Here is a 13,452-nt window from a genome sequence, read left to right on the forward strand (position 1 = left end):
GATATGGGAGTTCAACACCAAACTTAGAGTTTGGTTGTGGCCTCCCAACACCAAACTTAGAGTTTGACTGTGGGGGCTTTGGTTGACTCTGCTTTGAGAGAAGCTTTTCAAGCTTCCTCTCCATGGTTGCAGAGGGAGATCCTTGAGTTTTGAATACAAGGGAGTTCTCATTCCATTGAAGGACTATTTCACCTCTGTCAACATCAATCACAGCTCTTGCTGTGGCCAGAAAAGGTCTTCCTAGGATGATGGATTCATCCTCTTCCTTTCCAGTATCCAGGACTATGAAATCAGTAGGTATGTAAAGGCCCTCAACCTTTACTAATACATCTTCTACTTGTCCATAGGCCTGTCTTCTTGAGCTGTCTGCCATCTCTAGTGAGATTTTAGCAGCTTGCACCCCATAGATTCCCAGTTTCTCTATTACAGAGAGGGGCATGAGGTTTATTCCTGAACCAAGGTCACATAGAGCCTTAAAGATCATGGTGCCTATGGTACAGGGTATTATGAACTTTCCAGGATCCTGTCTCTTCTGAGGCAATGTCAGTTGATCCAGATCACTTAGTTCATTGATGAACAAGGGAGGTTCAACTTCCCAAGCATCAATGCCAAACAATTTGGCATTCAGCTTCATGATTGCACCAAGAAACTTGGCAGTTTGCTCTTCAGTGACATCCTCATTCTCTTCAGAAGAGGAATACTCATCAGAGCTCATGAAGGGCATAAGGAGGTTCAATGGAAGCTCTATGGTCTCTAGATGAGCCTCAGAGTCCTTTGGTTCCCCAGAGGGAAGCTCCTTATTGATCACTGGACGTCCCAGGAGGTCTTCCTCCTTGGGATTCACGTCCTCTCCTCTCCTCAGAGGTTCAGCCATGGCACTTATGTCAATGGCCTTGCACTCTCCTTCTGGGTTCTCTTCTGTATTGCTTGGGAGAGTACTAGGAGGGATTTCAGTGATCCTTTTACTCAGCTGGCCCACTTGTGCTTCCAGATTTCTAATGGAAGATCTTGTTTCATTCATGAAACTTACAGTGGCCTTAGATAGATCAGAGACTAGATTTGCTAAATTAGAAGCATTTTGTTCAGAGTTCTCTGTCTGTTGCTGAGTTGATGATGGAAAAGGCTTGCTATTGCTAAACCTGTTTCTTCCACCATTATTAAAGCCTTGTTGAAGCTTTTGATCCTTCCATGAGAAATTTGGATGATTTCTCCATGTTGAGTTATAGGTGTTTCCATAAGGTTCACCTAAGTAATTCACCTCTGCTATTGCAGGGTTCTCAGGATCATAGGCTTCTTCTTCAGAAGATGCCTCTTGAGTACTGTTGGATGCAGCTTGCATTCCATGCAGACTCTGAGAGATCATATTGACTTGCTGAGTCAATATTTTATTCTGAGCCAATATGGCATTCAGAGTATCAACTTCAAGAACTCCCTTCTTCATAGGCGTCCCATTGTTCACAGGATTCCTTTCAGAAGTGTACATGAACTGGTTATTAGCAACCATGTCAATGAGTTCTTGAGCTTCTGCAGGCGTTTTCTTTAGGTGAATGGATCCACCTGCAGATGTGTCCAGTGACATCTTTGATAGCTCAGATAAACCATCATAGAATATATCCAAGATGGTCCATTCTGAAAGCATGTCAGAAGGACACTTTTTGGTCAACTGTTTGTATCTTTCCCAAGCTTCATAGAGGGATTCACCTTCTTTCTGTCTGAAGGTTTGAACATCAGCTCTAAGCTTGCTCAGCTTTTGAGGAGGAAAGTACTTGGCTAAGAAAGCCGTGACCAGCTTATCCCAAGAGTTCAGGCTGTCTTTGGGTTGAGAATCCAACCATAATCTAGCTCTGTCTCTTACAGCAAAGGGGAAAAGCATGAGCCTGTAGACTGCAGGATCTACTCCATTAGTCTTAACAGTATCACATATCTGCAAGAATTCAGTTAAGAACTGAAAAGGATCTTCAGATGGAAGTCCATGAAACTTGCAGTTCTGCTGCATCAGAGAAACTAATTGAGGTTTCAGCTCAAAGTTGTTTGCTCCAATGGCAGGAATGGAGATGCTTCTTCCATGTAAATTGGAATTAGGTGCAGTAAAGTCACCAAGCATCCTCCTTGCATTATTATTATTTTCGGCTGCCATCTCCTCTGCCTGTTCGAAAATTTCTGAAAGGTTATCTCTGGATTGTTGTATTTTAGCTTATCTTAATTTTCTCTTCAGAGTCCTTTCAGGTTCTGGATCTGCTTCCACAAGAATGTTCTTATCCTTGCTCCTGCTCATATGACAAGGAAGAATGGCCAGAAAAATGATAATAATAATAGAGATCCTTTATACCACAGTATAGGGATCCCTTTGTGAGTGGAAGAGAAGGGGGAGACAAAGAATGTGATGTAAAGGAAGAAATGCAACTGTACGAATGGAAGAGATGTGAGATGAGATGTTAGGATATGAATGAATAAATATTATAGGATGGGGGAGGTATAATTTTCGAAAATTATTTTGAAAAGGAGTTAGTGATTTTTGAAAATTGGTTTTTGAAAAATGTTTAGTAATTTTTTTTTTTCGAAAATTTTTTTTTTGAAATCAAAAATAAAAATTAAAAATAATTAGTTAATTAAAAAGAAATTTTGAAAAAGGGGGAAGATATTTTCGAAAATAGAGAGAGAGAGAGTTAGTTAGGTAGTTTTGAAAAAGTTAAGAAACAAACAAAAAGTTAGTTAGTTAGTTGAAACAAATTTTGAAAAAGATAAGAAGTTAGGAAGTTAGAAAAGATATTTTGAAAAGATATTTTTGAAAAAGATAAGATAAGAAGATATTTTTGAAAAGATATGATTGAAGTTAGTTTTGAAAAAGATTTGATTTTTAAAATCTCAATTAATGACTTGATTCATAAGAAATCACAAGATATGATTCTAGAACTTAAAGTTTGAATCTTTCTTAACAAGCAAGTAACAAACTTCAAATTTTTGAATCAAAACATTAATTGATTATGTTATTTTCGAAAATTTGTGATAAAAATAAGAAAAAGATTTTTGAAAAATATTTTTGGAATTTTCGAAAATAACTAAGAATTTTGAAAAAGATTTGATTTTTGAAAAAGATTTTGAAAAAGATAAGATTTTCAAATTGAAAATTTGATTTGACTCATTGGCAACAACTTGATTTTAAAAATTTTTGAAAAAGTCAATCCAAATTTTCGAATTTGAGGAGAGAAAAAGGGAAAGATATATTTTTTTTTATTTTTGAATTTTTATGAAAAACATGAAAATTATGCAATGCATGAAATTTTTAGATCAAAACAATGAATGCATGCAAGAATGCTATGAATGTCAAGATGAACACCAAGAACACTTTGAATGTCATGATGAACATCAAGACACAATTTTGAAAAATCTTTAATGCAAAGAAAACATGCAAGACACCAAACTTAGAATTCTTTAATGCTTAGACACTAAGAATTCAAGAATGCATATGAAAAGCATGAAAAGACACAAAACAAAAAATCATCAAGATCAAACAAGAAGACTTACCAAGAACAACTTGAAGATCATGAAGAACACTATGAATGCATGAAATTTTCGAAAAATGCAAGATGCATATGCAAGTGACACCAAACTTATGATATGACTCAAGACTCAAACAAGAAACAGAAAATATTTTTGATTTTTATGATTTTCTAATTTTTTTGGATTTTTATTTTATATTTTTCGAAAATAGTTTTGAAAAAAGAAAAATAAGGATTCCAAAATTTTTAATATGAATTCCAGGAATCTTGCCATGTTAGTCTAAAGCTTCAGTCCAGGAATTAGACATGGCTCACTAGCCAGCCAAGCTTTCAATGAAAGCTTCAGTCCAAAACACTAGACATGGCCAATGGCCAGCCAAGCTTTAGCATGTAGATCAGGAACAGTAGCAGGTGGATTAGCAACAACTAGCTTGCTCTTGATAACAAATTGCTGCCTCAGTCCAAATAATTTTAGACATGGCTTTACAGCCAGCCAGGCTTCACATGCTTCATGAAACACTAGAATTCATTCTTAAAAATTTTGAATAAATTTTTGAAAACATTTTAATTTTTTTCGAAAACAAGAGAAATTTTTTTGAAAATTTTTTGAAAGATTTTTGAAAAAGTTTTGAAAAATAAAATAAAAAGAAAATTACCTAATCTGAGCAACAAGATGAACCGTCAGTTGTCCAAACTCAAACAATCCCCGGCAACGGTGCCAAAAACTTGGTGCACGAAATTGTGATCTCCAGGCTCGAACAAATCCTGGTAATGGCTCCAAAGCTTGGTGCTCTGATCTTAATTCATAATTGTCACAACTTCGATACAACTAACCAGCAAGTGCACTGGGTCGTCCAAGTAATACCTTACGTGAGTAAGGGTCCAATCCCACGGAGATTGTTGGTATGAAGCAAGCTATGGTCACCTTGCAAATCTCAGTCAGGCGGATTTAAACATGATATTTTATTAGATTCAAATAAACAATAAAAGGGATAGAGATACTTATGTAAATCATTGGTAGGAATTTCAGATAAGCGAATGGAGATACTTTTCGTTCCTCTGAACCTCTGCTTTCCTGCTATCTTCATCCAATCAGTCTCATTCCTTTCCATGGCTGGCTTTATGTGATACATCACCACTGTCAATGGCTACTTTCGGTCATCTCACGGGAAAATGATCCAATGCCCTATCACGGCACGGCTAATCGTCTGGAGGCATCACCCTTGTCAATGGCTTCATCTTATCCTCTCAGTGAATAATATGCTCACGCACCCTGTCACGGCACGGCTATTCATCTGTCGGTTCTCGATCATGCTGGAATAGGATTCACCCTCCTTTTGCGTCTGTCACTAACGCCCAGCACTCGCGAGTTTGAAGCTCGTCACAGTCATTCAATCATTGAATCCTACTCGGAATACCACAGACAAGGTTTAGACTTTCCGGATTCTCTTGAATGCCGCCATCGTTCTAGCTTACGCCACGAAGATTCTGGTTAGGAGATCTAAGAGATACTCATTCTAGCTTAATTCATGTAGAACATAAGTGTTTGTCAGGCACGCGTTCATAAGGGAGAAGGATGATGAGCGTCACACATAATCATCACCTTCATCACGTTCTTGGGTGCGAATGGATATCTTAGAAGAGAAATAAGAAGAATTGAATAGAAAACAGTAGTACTTTGCATTAATCTTTGAGGAACAGCAGAGCTCCACACCTTAATCTATGGAGTGTAGAAACTCTACCGTTGAAAATACATAAGTGAAGGTCCAGGCATGGCCGAGATGGCCAGCCCCCTAAACGAGATCACAGGATCAAAATACGATCCAGGATGTCTAATACAATAGTAAAAGGTCCTATTTATAATAAACTAGCTACTAGGGTTTACATGAGTAAGTAATTGATGCATAAATCCACTTCCGGGGCCCACTTGGTGTGTGCTTGGGCTTGGGCTTGAGTGTTACACGTGCAGAGGCCATTTGTGGAGTTGAACGCCAGTTTCTGTGCCAGTTTGGGCGTTCAACTCTGGTTTTGGATCCTTTTCTGGCGCTGGACGCCAGATTTGGGCAGAAGGCTGGCGTTGAACGCCAGTTTACGTCGTCTATTCTTGGCCAAAGTATGGACTATTATATATTGCTGGAAAGCCCTGGATGTCTACTTTCCAACGCAATTGGAAGCGCGCCATTTCGAGTTCTGTAGCTCCATAAAATCCACTTTAAGTGTAGGGAGGTCAGAATCCAACAGCATCAGCAGTCCTTTTTCAACCTCTGAATCTGATTTCTGCTCAAGTCCCTCAATTTCAGCCAGAAAATACCTGAAATCACAGAAAAACACATAAACTCATAGTAAAGTCTAGAAATATGAATTTAACATAAAAACTAATGAAAACATCCCTAAAAGTAACTAGATTCTACTAAAAACATACTAAAAACAATGTCAAAAAGCGTATAAATTATCCGCTCATCAACAGGCTAAGTTAAGAAACAAAGATACTAAAGAGTTCTACATTTTTTTTACCATCCTGTTGACCAACCTGAGATCGCAGATGATGATTATGAGAAAAATGATGAGGTTGAGGAAGAAGTCGATCCAAATGACTTGGAGAAGTTGGATGACTCATCTACTGATGATGATAGCGATGGCAGTGAGGAAGATGAGCTGTATAAACCACCACCAGCTGGTTATAAAAGTGGGAGTGAGAGTGGTGAAGATGATGAGGGCAGAAGGATTAGAGCTGGCAAAGAAAAGAGGAAACAAGTGTCTCCATCGTCGATGAAAGGGGTTGAACCCAAGGAAAAGCCAAAAAAAAAGCAACACATGAGTCTAAAAGGCAGAGATTTAAAGCAAGAAGGGTGGGCTCATTTGGAGAAGGTTCCTTAAGGTCTACTTGGCCTGCTAAGCAGGCCAGCACAAGTAGGCCAAGAAGACAGCCCAATAGATCTAGGCTTGCTCAGGAGCCCAACATGAGGCCAGCCATTGCAGAGTATGTCAGTGATATAGACACAGAAGATGAGGACATTGTGTTTGAGTATGAGTCTGAGGAGCTGCATACCCCTGTCTCATCGGAGGATGAAGGGAACAAACCACACTGGCCTGAGTTTGATGAACAGTATGGCTTTGGAGAAGGCAGATTTGAGCTAGGCATAATATTATAGAGAGGTTCAAGTAGGTTGTGAAGGATTCATTTATTGCTGAGGGAAGAGAGTTGGTATGGATTAAAAATGACAAAGAAAGGGTTAGAGTTGGCTGCAAGGGTGAGGATTGTCCATGGATTGCCCATCTCTCTTACAATAAACAGCTGCAATTTTTCCAAGTAAAAACATATAGGAGTGAACATACGTGTGCAAGAGATCTAGGAAGCAATGCAGCTGACCAACACTAGATCAGCAAAAAAGTAGAGAAAAGGATGACCACCCATCCCCACATGAACACACATGAGGCTATTGATTTTTTAAGAGAAGAGTTCGATCTAGTTCTACACCCTAAAATGGTTTACAGAGCTGTGAGGGAAGCCAAAGACAGGATCATGGGCAACGAGATAGAACAGTATGGAAAGTTGAGAGACTATCTAATGGAGATACATAGAAATAATCCAAGGTTTACTGCCTTGCTAGATGTTATTCCCCAGCCACAAGCACCCCAACATTTGATAAAATGTATATATATTTTGATGCCTGCAAGATGGGATTTAAGAGTGGATGCAGGCCTTTGATTCATTTGGATGGAGCATTCCTCAAGACCTATCATGGAGGCCAATTACTGTCTGCTGTGGCACAGCACGCTAATAACCAGTTTTATGTGATTGCTTATGCTGTAGCCAGGTTTGAATCAAAGGAGTCATGGAAGTGGTTTTTGAGCCTACTACAAGAGGACATTGGAGATGTGCAATAACATGGTTGGAATTTTATGTCCGACCAGCAAAAGGTTAGTAAGTGACTTTCTCTACTTAATTTAAATACCTATCTTGAAATTTAATGAAAACCCTTCTCGAATCAATCTCTGTTAGGGTCTAATACCTGCATTTAAAGAGATAATGGCAAATGCACATATGCAGAATTGTGTCATGCACATGTGGAAGAACTTCATCAACCGTTTGAAGGACTTATACATCAGGAAAATTGTGTGGGATTGTGCAAAATGTACGACTGTGCCTGAGTTCAAGGCAACAATGGAGAGGCTAAAGGAAGTTAATAAGGATGCCTGGTCATACCTGATAAAATTTGATTCTGCAACATGGGTAAGGGCCTACTTCAGTCATGATCCAAAAGTTGACAACCTGACTAACAATATGTGTGAGTCTTTCAATTCCAAGATTGTCAAGTATAGGTGCAATCCTATATTCACAATATGCGAGGAAGTGCGCTGCTACCTCATGAGGTGTATGGTTCAACACAAGAGACTAATAGACTGCCATCACGGAAAGCTTGCACCAGTTCAAGAGAAAAGGTTGAAGCGGCTTGTCAAGCCGAGTAACAAATGGATTGCAGAGTGGATTGGTGATAACGAGCACAAGCGATTTGAGGTCACATACATGGGATCTAAGTTGGATGTGGACCTGATCAAGCATACATGCACATGTAACAGATGGCAACTAACCGGTCAGTGTGCACTTATGTTTCTTTACTTGTTTTTTATTGTCTTTGCCTGCCTGCTAGTATTGTTATTATGTGAAATTGTATTTGCCTAATTGTTATCCTTTCATGCATGCCTGTTACCAATTTATTAGATTTTCTGGAAAAGGAATGCCGTGTACTCATGCGGTTGCAGCAATAAGAAAAAGGCATGACAACATGGAACATTATGTCCATCTATGGTTATGCATGGAATCTCTGAAGAAGACTTACGAGCACTTTATCCAGCCTGTTACTAGTGAAGAGTTCTGGACATGGACTGATCAGACAAGGCCTGCTGCAGCTATCATCAAGAGACCAATCGGTCGTCCAAAGGTCCATAATAGGCAGAAAGACCCAGCAGAAACTGTTATTGAAGGTGAAAAATTGAAGAGGAATTTCTATGTGACCTGCAGCAAGTGTGGTCAAACAGGACACAACTATAATACTTGCAAGGGTGCGCCATCCAACCCAAATGGGAAACCTAAGACCAGGAAACCATAGAAGAAGACCCATGACAACCTTTCTCTTGTGGTTCTGCCACTGTCACAATCAGCACCTGAGGCAGAAGTACTTGACTCAACTAAGGATCTTTTTTTCCCCCCGATAAAATGTTGAAGGATTTATTTGTCTATTTTAAAAGTGTTAAATGACCTATTTGTAGCTTTTAAATTTATTTGATGACTTTACCGTCTTTCTTCATTTCAGGGTGAAGAGCATAATTCATCTATTCTAACCAACCAAGACCATTCTGTAGCTACCACAACTCCAGATATGGTCCAATAACAAGCTGCTCCAGAAGCTGCATATGTGCCTGTTTCTGCAGTCCCAGCTGTGAGGCAAGACCAGGTTCTATTCAAACCTCTAGCCAGAGTTCCAACAAGGCCATCCGACAGAATCTTGCGACCAAAAAAACCAATTAGAAGGAAGGATGATCGCAAACAACATGTTCAAGGATCATAGTAGGCAAGTGCAGAAGCAATTGAAGGACCATCTGATGAGACTCTGGCTGCAGCAAGCACTGGAACTAAAATAATGTTTCAGTTCATCCCCACCCCAAGAGTCAACAGTTCCAAGAAATGATGTCGCTGTCCTAGGAAGTCAGTCATAGCTGATGTAAAAAATTGGACAAACTTATTTTCTTTTGTTATGCATTGTAGTATCTTTTTGGCAAAATTATGATGCTCAGGTTGTGACCTGTTATGATACTGCTTATCATATTTTGTTAGGATTGTAATCCTTCAAACTTATCTTTTGGTTCAATGTTTAATGATCCAACTAGTTTAATGAATTTTACATACCCGGACCATCAACATGATATTATATATAGACATTTAAAGACATGATGTTACAGCAACAAGATATTATCATTCATCAAAAGATAAACATAACTACATTATGTCAATTGTTCCTCACAAGAGCAATGCTCAACATCTAATAACACCTAATAATAATAACAGCAGCACAAATTACCATCAAACATACAACAATAACCCACATATTAGATTTTTTTTCTCTCTAAACAAGCAAGCTTCTTCTCTAACTTAACCAGCCTCTGTTCTACTTTATTCTTGCACAAGTATTGCTCCACATCGTCAACTTTGTTGTTAATAAATGACTTCTCCGTAGCCCCAATTTTTGCAACATGATCATCAAGCCAGACAAAGAACTTGTAGTGGGATAGATTTTTCAACTGTAACATCAACAACAAAATAAAAATTCAGCTAAACACATGAACCAGCCTCAAGCTTCACAAAACCATGTTACCTTGAAGAAGGGACACCCAAGAAATAACCGGTTAGGGTTAGTTGGCATCCTGGACTGGTACAGTACAACATACATGCCACACCTGCACATCGGAGCAATGCCGTCCTTCTTGTCTCCAGCCTCTATGCAATGAATGTGAAACAGCAATAAGACTCATTGGGTGCTCGAAGAACCTCTGTTACTGGTCATAGATGCCCTAGACGCAATAAACCCCTAACTATACAAGTGTGATGGTGTTTGGAACCAATTTGGAGAATTAGGGAACCTCCTAAAACGTCATCGTTTTGGAGGCAGAGCAGAAGGACCTAGTTGTCCTCCATTTGAATGTCAACATTTCAACCTACCCCTTAACGGATACATCACTCCGTTATCGCCACATGGATGCCACATCAGACCTTTCCATTTGACATTAGAGAGCAGATTGAATGGAAGGACCAATTTGTATGGCGTTTTGAGAGGTTAGGGATCGTTTCGTATTTTCTATTCTCGAGGGAGTTAAATGTCCACAAATTAAAAGTTCAGGGACCTATTTGTCCTTTACCCATAATTTTAAGATTTAGAATTTAAAACATAACCTCAATAAAATTGCAAAATATAACTAAAAACTTCAAACATTCAAAAATTAAAATTTTGGTAAAATATGTTTTTTATCTCTAACATTTTCGAAATTTTTTAAAATAATTCTTAACGTTTAACTTGAATCAATTTTATCCTCAACTTTTAGGTACGAAGGAAGGAGAAAATATATATATATAAAATCGCAAAGAACTGTGAAAGAAGAACCCATACTTAGATCAGGTTAAGTGCATAAAGAATAAAGATAGAGAGATTTTGACTCAAGATAAGTAGATCAATGAAAGGTGAAAGAGCTACTTCTACGAGTTATTTAATGAAAGAAGACTCTTCCAAACCTTGGTCGATTATGCACGAGGGAAGAAGATCAAAACTTTAACTACTATTGAAGGATTTGAGACTTCAAGATAAAAGAGACTCTAAAGCGGATGAAAAATGGCAGGGCAGTAAGACCCGATAATATTTCGATTGAAGTTTAGAAGGGACTTGGAAAAAAAGGCATCAGTTGGATAACCAAATTTTTTAATGAGATTTTAAGGTCAAAGAAGATGCTAGATGAGTGGAGAAAGAGCACATTGGTACCTGTTCCGAGGGTTACCTGAAACTGTAGGTCAATCTCAGACGAGATCTTCTGTGTTGGTCGGAGATGACGTGTCCGGCTGGAGGATGGTGACTGGAGATGTTGCGTCCGACTTGTTGGACTGACAATATTGCTGATCCTTTGTCACCGGAGGGTGGTGGTACCTGCAAGGGACTCCGATGCTTAAGTTAGCAAGGGTATTAAGCAGGTTTTTAGTAGAATCAGAGTATGAGTTATACCTGGGTGCTCCAGTGTATTTATAATGATGAGGAGTGGCCTTTCTGGAGATAAGATAATTATCTTAACTTATCTTATCTTATCTTTGGGTGAGGTCATCTTATCTTCAAGGGAACCGCCCTTATCTCTATAGGCTTGGGTTGCCTTTGGATTTGGGTCGTGTTCCTCTTCTTTGGGCCCTTATTGGGCTTTTCTGGTGATTTGGCCGAGCTCTTTGAGAAGAGGTCGGATAGTCTGACTTGAAGAGGTCGGTTGTCTTGTCGCTAAACATCCCGGGTCGGACAGCTCGGCTCAGGGTATGAACAGTACCCCTGCTCGAGTGTGGTCTTCCCTTTGAGGTTGAGTCCTTAGTTTTAGGGCTTCGATCCTTCTCTGGTGAAGCCGAACTCGAGCATTTTGTCGATTTCTTCTTTGTAGAGTTTCCCTTTGAATGCGGAACGTTTTTCTTTAAATTTTCATTCTTTTGAAAACGCGCGTCTCCTTGCTTTGGGAATGCGCGAGGGTTTAATAACCTCATTAATTCTTTTAATGTTCCGTTTCTTTGCCTCCCACATTCATTTTGAACTTTTCACAAAAAAACAGTTTTTCTCTTCTCTGTTTCTTCCCTGTAACTTCCCCTTTTCTTTTTTTTTTCTATTTTACCTGAGACTTGCATTTTTGCGTTTCTCTCTGCGACGCCGTTTGGTGATTGTTGGTGCTTTCTTTGCTTTGAAAGGCGATTCCGGATTCTGTCTTTACGTCTTTAATTTCTTCGAAGCTTTCTCCTTTTTTCAGGTTGGTCCTTCTTTTCGCTTTTTTACTTCCTTCGTCGTTCTTCTTTTACATTTATTTCTTGGTAAAGTTTTGATTTTGCTTGAATGTATGTTGGAAAGCTTGAACCTTTTTGCGTCGTCATGCCTGATTGTTGCTGTGATGCATGTTTTTCTGGCTTTCTTTTGACCTTATGTACGCTCTTGGCGTTTTTCCTGATAGCTGACACTTTTTATAGTTTAGCATGTTCTCTTACTGCTTCTGATTGTGTCTTCGTATTTGGAGTTTTAGGCTGATAAACTGTTTCATTCTTTTGATGAATTTGCCCTATTGGTAGCTTTCTTTACTGATAAACTTGTAGTAGATAACGTTTTTCTGATGGTTTGCTTTTGACTTTCTTCTCATGTTGTTGCTTGTCTGGAAGGGGATTTATTTTTCTTCGTCGAGAGTTTTTGGGGTGTAGCCTTATAGACTTTTCTGGGTCCTTATTCTATTCCTTCCTCCAAAGGATGCCCCTAGACTTTGGTGTGCGTCTTGGGGTTTTCCTTTTACTGTTTGCATTGCTCTGAGTTGAGTTGTTTTGATTTCACCCGAGCTGTTTTGGTTAGTAATCCCTCTTCTTTTTCTTGTTGTAGGACTAGTTGGCCATGTCTTCTCACAAAAATGTTGTTAAGACGTCTTCTAAGGTTCCTGAGGGGATGTCTAACTGGTTGGATTCCCTTGTGTTGCTGTGTGTTTCTCTAGCTAACTCTGAATTCTGTACGGAGCTTAGAAAATATCATCGGATCTGTAGTAGTAGAGATCAAGAGAACAACTATGAATTGGTAGCACCTGATTCTGATGAAAAGGTTTGCTTCCTTGTTCCGACCCAGGGGGAGAATCCTTTTTTTATGCATACGACTTCTTTTTTAGTCAGATGAACATCACTCTTCCTTTTACTCCTTTTGAGACCGACCTGTTGTGGTCGTGTAACGTCGCTCCATCTCAGCTTCATCCGAACTCATGGGAATTTATCAAAATTTTTCAATTGGTCTATCAAGAACTTGATATTAAACCTTTTCAAACTCTCTTTCTGTACCTCTTTGCGTTGATGAAGCCTGGGACTACCAAAAAGAAAGCTTCTTGGATTTCTTTGAGGTCTGCTCAGGGACACATAGTTTTTTCCATGTATGATGAGTCTTTCAGGGATTTTAAGAATTACTTTTTTAATATCTGAGCTGTTGAAGGAGCTCGTCCTTTCTTTCTGGATGAGAATGGCGAGCCCAGCTTCCCCTTAGAATGGCAGAGGAATGTAGTGGTGTCTAGGTACACCTGGGAGATGTTGGACGAAGTTGAGCAAACTTTTATAACCATGTTGGAAGAAAACTGGGGGCAGCCTCCCCATCTTGATACTAAGAAATTTGTAGGAAATCCCTTACTTTTCCGGGCCGAGTTGGGT

At 39.1% G+C, this 13,452-nt stretch overlaps 1 protein-coding gene and 1 non-coding gene across 2 annotated transcripts; both read left to right on the forward strand.

Annotated features, from left to right (window-relative positions):
• The first annotated feature begins 1,633 nt into the window (after positions 1–1,633).
• LOC148578229 (small nucleolar RNA R71) lies at positions 1,634–1,741 on the forward strand. Its single transcript, XR_015903319.1, has one exon. It is a non-coding gene; the product is annotated as a small nucleolar RNA R71 (small nucleolar RNA).
• Positions 1,742–7,530: 5,789 nt separating this feature from the next.
• Positions 7,531–8,611, forward strand: LOC107610767 (uncharacterized). The gene is made up of 2 exons (XM_088502987.1): positions 7,531–8,111; positions 8,224–8,611. The coding sequence occupies exons 1-2, from the start codon at positions 7,531–7,533 to the stop codon at positions 8,609–8,611; spliced, it is 969 nt and encodes a 322-aa protein (XP_088359113.1).
• The last annotated feature ends 4,841 nt before the right edge of the window (positions 8,612–13,452 follow it).

This window comes from Arachis ipaensis, chromosome B1 (genome assembly GCF_059453495.1).
Source record: "Arachis ipaensis isolate K30076 ecotype BB chromosome B1, ASM5945349v1, whole genome shotgun sequence".
Lineage (NCBI taxonomy): Eukaryota > Viridiplantae > Streptophyta > Magnoliopsida > Fabales > Fabaceae > Arachis > Arachis ipaensis.

Bases quoted from the DNA above. Each gene is read 5' to 3' on its own strand.
- LOC107610767 (XM_088502987.1), top strand. From the start codon at position 7,531: ATGGCAAATGCACATATGCAGAATTGTGTCATGCACATGTGGAAGAAC. The intron at 8,112-8,223 runs GTTTCTTTACTT...CCAATTTATTAG, and splicing joins ACCGGTCAGTGTGCACTTAT to ATTTTCTGGAAAAGGAATGC.